This window comes from Bos indicus x Bos taurus, chromosome 2, assembly GCF_003369695.1.
Source record: "Bos indicus x Bos taurus breed Angus x Brahman F1 hybrid chromosome 2, Bos_hybrid_MaternalHap_v2.0, whole genome shotgun sequence".
Classification (NCBI taxonomy): domain Eukaryota; kingdom Metazoa; phylum Chordata; class Mammalia; order Artiodactyla; family Bovidae; genus Bos; species Bos indicus x Bos taurus.
In genome coordinates, this window is record NC_040077.1 from 86092683 (window position 1) to 86101691 (window position 9009).

At 42.7% G+C, this 9009-nt stretch overlaps 1 protein-coding gene across 1 annotated transcript; it reads left to right on the forward strand.

Moving 5' to 3' along the window:
* Positions 1-3265: 3265 nt before the first annotated feature.
* On the forward strand, positions 3266-6190 carry MARS2 (methionyl-tRNA synthetase 2, mitochondrial). Its single transcript, XM_027563755.1, has one exon. The coding sequence runs from the start codon at positions 3324-3326 to the stop codon at positions 5103-5105; it is 1782 nt and encodes a 593-aa protein (XP_027419556.1). The 5' UTR covers positions 3266-3323; the 3' UTR covers positions 5106-6190.
* Positions 6191-9009: the final 2819 nt, after the last annotated feature.

The window sequence follows — 9009 nt, forward strand, 5'->3', positions numbered from 1 at the left end:
TGTGTATTAATTTTATATCCTGTGACTTTACTGTATTAATTGATTAGCTCTAGTAATTTTCTGGTGGCTTCTTTAGGGTTTCATTTTAACTATTTTAAAGTGTACAATTCAGTGGCATTAGTTGATCGTTGAACAACATGGGGGTTAGGAGCACAAACCTCCATATAGTGGAAAATTTGAGTGTAACTTTACAGTAAGCCCCTCTGCATCAGTGGTTCTGCATCTGTGGATTCAACCAACAGTGAATTGTGTAGTGTGTATTTATTTTAAAAATTTGCATGTAAGTGGATAAATCCATGTTGTTCAAGGATCAGCTGTAGATTCACAGTGCTGTACAATGATCATTATCTAGCTCTAGAATTTTTTATTACCCCCCACAAAGTAAACTCTATCCTTTAAGCATTCACTTTCCATTCCAACCTTCCTTCACCCCCAGGCAACCACTAATATGTATTTTTGTGCATTTGTCTATTCTATTTCATATAAATGGAATATAAAATGTGGGCATTTGTGTCTGGTTACTTTTAAAGATTTATCTATGTGGTGGTATTTACCAGTACTTTATATGGCTGTATAATATTCCACTGCCTGGATATTTGATTATCTAGTCATCAGAACACAGATATTTGGGTTGTTTCTACCTTTTGGTTATTGAGACTAGTGTTTCTATGAATATTAGTGAGATAACTCATTTTATACTTATTTGTCAAAAATGAAGAAGTGGATGATATCAAGAATTAGGGAGAATTCTTTAAGGGTAAGTCACTGATGGGAATATAAATTTGTTTAATCATGCTAGAAAATAGCATTATCTTGTGAAATTGAACTTTTACATCCTGTATGATTGAGCAATAGCACTCTTAGATACACACCCATGAGAAACTTTAGCATGTAAGAACCAGGAGATATATATAGATGAGAAGGTTAATAGCAGTACTGTTTCTAAGAGCAAAAAACTTGAACCACTTAAATGTGTATTACCAGCCATTTCTTTTAAGGAGTTCTGCTATAAAGGGAAAGAAAGAAATGGAGCAGTAGTGGAGATTGAGAATTTTTTTCAAGATGGGGGAAAAAATAGCATATTTTTATGTTTAAGAATTGATTACATGGACAAGGTGAAAGAAAGAATCATGGAGAAAAAAATTTCTGGAGAATCTGATTTCTCAGATACTGGATTTTTCTCCTAGTTTTGGAGGGTACTGTACATACCCTCCAGTTTTATCTATCCTTCTCTTGCCCTTTCTTAAACTGTTTGACCAAACAGCATATCAACTAAGTACCCAAAGGCTATTTGTGTATCTGTTGTAACTCCTATAGAGCATCTACTTTCTATATCACCACAGAAATCAGATCCAACTTACCGTACACCTCAACTCATAAATTACTGTGCAGCAGTCAAAATGAATTATAGAGTTACAGGCAAAAATATGAATCTACTACATGTAGTATGATATCTTTTTTTCCTTTTGGCTGCGCCAGCATGGCTTCTGCAATCTTAGTTCCCAGACCAGAGATTGAACCTGGGCCATGCAGTGAAAAGGCCAAGTCCTAACCACTGGACCACCAGGGAATTCCCATGATATCCTTTTTTAGAATGCTTAAAACACGCAAAATTAAACAATATGCTGCTTTGTTGTTGTGCACTTACTAAATCCTATCCAACTCTTTGCGACCCCATGAACTGCAGCATACCAGGCTCCCTTGTCCTTCACTATTTCCAAGTTTGCTCAAATTCATGTCTATTGAGTCAGTGATGCCATCCAACCAGCTCATCCTCCGTTGCCCCCCTCTTCTCCTGCCCTCAATCTTTCCCAGCATCAGGGGCTTTTCCAATGAGTCCACTAGTGGCATCAGGCGGCCAAAATACTGGAGCTTCAGCATCAGTCCTTCCAATGAATATTCAGGGTTGATTTCCTTTAGGACTGACTGGTTTGATCTTCTTGCAGTGCAAGGGACTCTCAAGGCTTGTGTCTCTATAGACTTAGACATACTATATATGTTATAACATATATGCAAAATTCAGGACAATGATTACCTCTGGGAAGAAGACAGGAATACAAGGAAAAAAGAGCACATAGATCTAAATCGCCAGTGATCTCCTAGTTCAGTGGGTCTCAAAGTTTAGTGTGCATCAGAATTCCTAGAAAGCTCATTAAAACCTAGATGGCTGGGAGCCCCCAGAGTTTTTGATTCAGGAGGTGAGTGTGGGGCCTAAGAATATGCATTTCTAACAAGGTTCCAGGTGCTGTTTTAATGCAGCTCTGCTGGGATCACATACAGAAAACCACTTCCAGTTTATAAATTGGATTATGGATTCACAGGCATTACATTTGCTTTATTAAAATAATATAATAAAGTTATTATTAAATAATCAAGTTAAATGGGAGAGAAAAAAGATGGCCAGTCATAGACCAAAGATGAGAGTATGTCAAGAAGCAAGGTTTAATATGAATCCAGTTCTGGGCTATGGAGGCATCCTTTTTGAAAAATGCTAGGATTCCCTTACTAAAAGCAAACATGAAAAACACTTCTCTAGGAGAACCTCAGGATCATTTTAGAAGAATACTACCGGCAACTACACTGAGAAATAAATCTGAAGATTGTTTTTCTCCTTAGGTGCACGGCGAAAGCATTCAAGCTTTCTGAATCTCAATAATCTCTGAAAAGACTGGACACATCACAGGCTAACCTCTTTCATGGATTCAACAAAAATTGCATTTGGAGAAAATATTTCTGTTACTTTTTCAGATCTTACCCTTTCCTCAAGTACTTTATTTAGGTCATCATTTTTCTTCCTTCCCCTCTCTCTTCTCCCTTCTGGATTTATTGTATCCACTAGGTTCTGAGAGGAAAATGTATATGATATTTTAGATTCCTACGTTGACCATAGCTATGTAGAGGGTATAGTCCTGCAACTGGTCACTGACAGGAGTTTGAGGAATGCCTGAATATAAAATTCTTGCCCATAAGCAACTCAGCCTGGAGGAAAAAAAAAAACAAACACCCCAAAACAGATCTATAAATATAAAATTACATCCCAGAGCAGGTCACGCAGCATATTATAGAAAGATACAGACTTATCTGCTTTCACAACCTCTCCTACACTCAGCTCCTCTAAGCTATACTCGCTCGCTCCCACAATTCACAACAGCTGCCCTGAGGCCAGTGGAGGGAGGCGCTCGGGAGGTGCCGCGGAGGGCCGGCGCTCCGGGCCGGCCTTCATTGGCTTTCTGGCCGGAAGCGGCGGTGCGGCCCGGCTGCGCATGCGCCCCTCACACGTGCTTCCAGAACGCCCCCTTCGCCGCTAGAGATCCGCGGGCGTCATGCTGCGAGTTTCTGCCTTCCGGCTGCTAGGTCGCAGAGGGGCGAGTAGGGTCTCGCTCTTGGAGGACTTTAGCTTCCGCTACTACAGCTCGGGTCCTCTTGGTGTCCGCGACGATACCCGCGACTCGCGCGCCTACTTTACCACACCTATTTTCTACGTGAACGCCGCGCCGCACATCGGGCACCTGTACTCCGCGCTGCTGGCGGACGCCCTGTGCCGACACCATCGCCTCCGAGTTCCCAGTGACGCCGCCACGGGATTCTCCACGGGTACCGATGAGCACGGCCTGAAGATTCAGCAGGCAGCCGCCGCCGCGGGCCTGGCTCCGTCCGAGCTGTGCGACAGAGTCTCTGCCCAGTTCCAGCAGCTTTTCCGGGAGGCTGACATCTCTTCCACCGACTTCATCCGCACCACCGAGGCCCGGCACCGGATAGCTGTGCAGCATTTCTGGGGGATGCTGAAGTCTCGGGGTCTTCTCTATAAGGGCCTCTATGAAGGTTGGTATTGCGCCTCCGACGAGTGCTTCCTGCCTGAAGCCAAGGTCACCAGGCAGCCCGGCCCGTCAGGGGATTTGTGTCCTGTATCTCTCGAGAGCGGACACCCGGTCTCCTGGACCAAGGAAGAAAACTACATTTTTAGGCTTTCCCAGTTCCGGGAGCCGCTCCAGCAGTGGCTGCGGGGCGACCCTCAGGCCATAACACCGGAGCCATTCCATCACACAGTCCTTCAGTGGTTGGAGGAGGAGCTGCCGGACCTATCGGTCTCTCGAAGGAGTAGCCACTTGCACTGGGGCATTCCGGTGCCCGGGGACGATTCACAGACCATCTACGTATGGCTGGATGCCTTGGTCAACTACCTTACTGTAGTTGGCTACCCAGACGCTGAGTTCAAATCTTGGTGGCCGAACACCTCTCATATCATAGGCAAGGACATTCTCAAATTCCATGCTATCTATTGGCCTGCCCTCCTCTTAGGGGCCGGCATGAGCCCACCACACCGCATCTATGTCCACTCCCACTGGACAGTCTGTGGTCAGAAGATGTCTAAGAGCTTGGGTAACGTGGTGGATCCCAGGACTTGTCTTGACCGCTATACGGTGGATGGCTTCCGCTACTTTCTTCTTCGGCAGGGCGTCCCCAGCTGGGATTGTGATTACTATGATGAAAAGGTGGTTAAGTTGTTGGATTCCGAGCTGGCAGATGCTTTGGGAGGTCTCCTGAACCGATGTACTGCCAACAAGATCAATCCTTCTGGGATCTATCCGGCTTTCTGCGCTACTTGCTTTCCCAGTGAGCCAGGCTTGGTAGGGCCGTCAGGTCGTGCTCAGGCAGAGGACTACGCTCTAGTGAGCGCAGTGGCCACTTTGCCCAAGCAGGTAGCAGACCACTACGATAACTTTCAGATCTATAAGGCTCTGGAGGCAGTGTCCAGCTGTGTCCGGCAGACTAACGGCTTTGTCCAAAGGCATGCGCCATGGAAGCTGAACTGGGAGAGCCCCGTGGATGCTCCCTGGCTGGGTACTGTGCTTCATGTGGCCTTGGAGTGTTTGCGAGTCTTTGGAACTCTGCTCCAGCCTGTCACCCCAAGCCTAGCTGACAGGCTGCTGTCTAGGTTGGGGGTTTCTTCCACAGAGAGGAGCCTTGGAGAGCTCCATTTTTTGTCTCGATTCTATGGACATCCATCCCCTTTTGAAGGGAGGAGACTGGGACCTGAAACTGGGGTCTTGTTTCCAAGACTGGACCAGTCTAGGTCCTGGCTGGTAAAAGCCCACAAGACCTAGAAACTCAGTTCTTATTAGCTTGTGGTAAAAAAGTAAATTTGTTATTTTCTTATTTTTTGCATTTTCAGGGAAATTATATTAATGCTTTCTAAAGTGTTGGATCAAATGAGCACATAAGTACTGTCCCTGTGAAAAGAGGTTTGATAGCCTTTCAGGAGCCTACTCCCTACTCTTCAGTTCTCTGTGTGCATTAACCACTGTCCTTTGTACCCCAGTGTCTCTGAGATGTCTCCAGGGGTAAGAGACAACTTTGCTGATACTATTCCTTCTCATTGTGTACCTCCGTCCAAACCAGTTATTTGCCCAGACTACCTCTCATGGCTTGTTTTTTATTGGCCTGGCCTCTGCTGGGCAGAGAGTGGGGGTTGGAGGCCCCCTACCTCAGCTTTTACTTTGTTACATATGTTGAGTCTCCTGTTGAAAACAGATTGTTTCATTAAAGCTTTAAAAACCAGTGTCCTAGATTAGATGATTTTTGCCTATATTTTTAATTCTTAACAATCTTGACTCCCAGTTTTGCTAGTTAATTGTCCAGTAGTTGTGCTTTGTACCATTATACTTTAACCGGTAGATGGCTCTAGTCTCACATATTTAATTACTTAACATTGAGGTTTCAGAGTATTTAAAATACATTTTCTGCTTTGTAATTTTGCATAATTTAAAGAAAAAATTTTATTTTCTTAAAATAAGGATAACTGCAATTACTGCTGTTTTACAATAAGCAATAAAAAAAGATCAAAATCCTCATTTCAGACTACTGAAAAAGGACATTCACTCCATTAGATGTTTAGTCAGCTAATAAGTAACTATCACATGTGTTTGGACCATGATAAATTATAAAGCTCTCTTGATTTACTTGGTATGTTAAAATTTTTTTAAACTTTAATAACATTAGGTTTACAGGTGTGATTTAAAAAATCTGTAGAAAGTTCAGAAGGGTAATCTTTTCTTTATATTTCTTGGTCTTAATTTTGTTATCCACATATATAATTTACCTTATATGATTTCTTTTGGTCAATCAGTATGTATAATACAGTATAGAAATTGTGGAATAGCTATTATAAATTTAATACATTTACTTTCAAGTAGTTTTTATTATTTCTTTTGCTCCTTTAACTTATTAAAGTTTAAAAGTTTTCTAAGTACCTTATTCAGATCAGTTCTGTTGCGTTTGTTGAAGGTGATGGTGAAGGGAGGAAATGATCAGTGCTCCAGGAATCTCAAACTGGACTTAGGGATCTCTCCAAGGCTCCATAAGAGAACATCACAGAGAAGATGTTAAGGTATCAATTTATACAGTGACTACAACATAGTAAGCCAGCATTATTTGCCCAGACTAGTCTCATGGCTAATCTCATAGGTGATTAGACAGCTAGGGCAAAGTTTAAAATGAGAACTTGCCTTGAGATATCCATTCTAAGAATGGTAGCAAGCAGAGAGAGCTCACTATGAATTAAACTATTGTGCTAGTAGTTCCCCCAGATTTATTCTGGGTGCTACTGTTCAGCTCCAGTTTCTATTTATTAATTAGTGTAGTGAGAGATTTCTGGTTGCTTGGAAACATTGCTTAGAAAAGAATGCTTGAAGGCATTCTAAGGGTGGAAGGACTATTTCTACCAGTGTTCCTTTAGATCCTCCTTATTCTTCATAATGGAATCTTGGGCTTTCCATAGGACATATTCCAGTTATCTGCTGGGATTACTAGGGTAGATTACTGGGACCTAGGATGGCATATAATATCTCTTGGGGCTAGAGAGCAGAGCAGTGAAAGAGATGGGATGTTTACATGGATGAAGGAAAACAGACTTGGAAAGCAGTGTTGATAACCTCTGTCTTCGTAGTGCCATTATAAGTCTTACAGCCCCTATCATGAATGGAAGGACAGTGTCTTTCACTGGAATGGTCTTTGCCATGGCCTAATGCCAGTTAGTACACTGCACCTTGGCTTGCTGGGTGTTAAAGGAGTTCCGTTTGTGCAGTCTGTCATTTGTGTAGGCACTTAAGTTCTACCAGAGTGTTTGTGGTAGTAGAGGACACAGGAAAACGGGGGGAGCCAAGAGGAGAGGGCATAATTATTACAGAAGACAGGATATTTTGAGTGAAGAAGTGTGGTAAGTTGGATAGGACTTATTCTGTGGTGATATGGAAGATGAACCAGTTAGATTCTCTGCAGGAGGCAGAATAGGTAAAGCAGGGATCCTCTGAGTACTGAGTTGGTATGTTAAGTTTGATTCAGCAGTTTAAGAATGGCAAGTAGAGGATAGGTGAACTTAAAACTGGAAGGCATGCACTTCTAAGAGAGTACACCTTAACCACTTCGTGGGAAAAGATGATAAACTTGTAGACTTCTAAGAATTTCCCTGTTCCAGAATTGCTAACACCTTATCTGGCATCTTGTGGATTCCTTGACGAGAAAGGAAGTTTCTCCCAATATTACCCTAAGGCTCTCAAATATTGATTTTAAGGTATTTTTGGAGGCAGTGTTGCAGGAGGTGATAGAGCACTGATCAGGTGTTCATGGAATGTCATGTTAAAGTAATAATAAGCTGTCAGCTCAGAAGACTACAGTCTACTATGAAGTCATGCAAGAAGTTGTGGGCAATGTATATGTGGCACCATTGTATATTAGAGGGCTATTCTACAAGCGAACTCACAGATAGGCACCTCAGAAGTCAGAAGACCTATGGCTATATGGGGGTCAAGAATAGGCAGAAACAAGAAATAGTTACAGTCTCATTTAATTGAAATCTCACACTTATTCTGGAAGTAGGCCTTATTATTTTTCTTGAGCACCTGTGTGACTCTATAGGGACTGAGAAGAGCCTGAGAAATTGAGTATTAAGTTGATCACTCAAGAAGGCTTAGGCTGCTACATGGGCTCTCAGGTACAGGCCCTTGCCCCCCAACCCCCTATAGTTGTATCTGTTATTGGCACATAACTCTTTGGATCTGGAAAGTTCTGAAACTGAAGTAAAGCCAGTAGTTGGTCAGGTTTTGGGCCTCCAACTAGGATGACATAATAATGAAGCTTGAGTAGCAGGTGGCAGTACTGAGCAATCCACAGATTACTTCTTGGGCATTATGGTAGGGATAGTTTACTGGCTGGCTGTTTCATCCCTGAGTGTGTGGGTAGTTGCAGTGTCAGCCTGCATTAGTGTAACTTTGAGTTACAGTGGGGAAGCAGCCATGCCTCTTGATTAAGACTCGGTCCATAAAGTTGCTGTATAATATTGCCTCCTGGAGGCAGTTCCCCCCCTATCCATAGTTCTACCAGATGTAGAACAACTGTTCTTGCTAATGAGGTCTGGGATGCTGTAAACGTTGATAGGTCCTTGTCTTCATTTTTTGCCAGAATGAATATCAGTGGACCTGAAAAGATGTGGACCTACTGGCAGTGATGTGTCTATTTTTGCTGCAAAAGTTAACTAGTTCAGAGAGATTGCAGGGAGCGTGGGCACAGGTGGAGGTAACCAGGATTACAAATTAGGGGGATCAGTTCTAGAACAAAGCCTTGGAGCCCCTTGCAAAACTAAGACAGTATAAAATGTCATTTCAGCATAACACAGTTGGCCCTGCCCCTTGTTCTTCTAGGAGCTTTAGATAGGGTTGGTTAACTTCTATTAATAGGAACACACTATATTTGGAGGTTAATATTGCTGGAAGGCCAGAACAGTAACAACCAAGTTAATTAAGGTCAATTAGTGAGGATTTTAACCTTTCAAGTTTGAGGCAGAGGATAGGAGAATCCCAGCCTAAGCTGCTTTCTTCTATCAAGAACTACTTTGAGTTGAGGGGAAAGAAGTAGATAGTTATAGAGCTTTAGTTTTACCCTGTATAGATCCTGTGAATTAAGAGGAACCATCTAATGGAGTAGTTGACCATATTTAAAATACTTTGCTTTAGA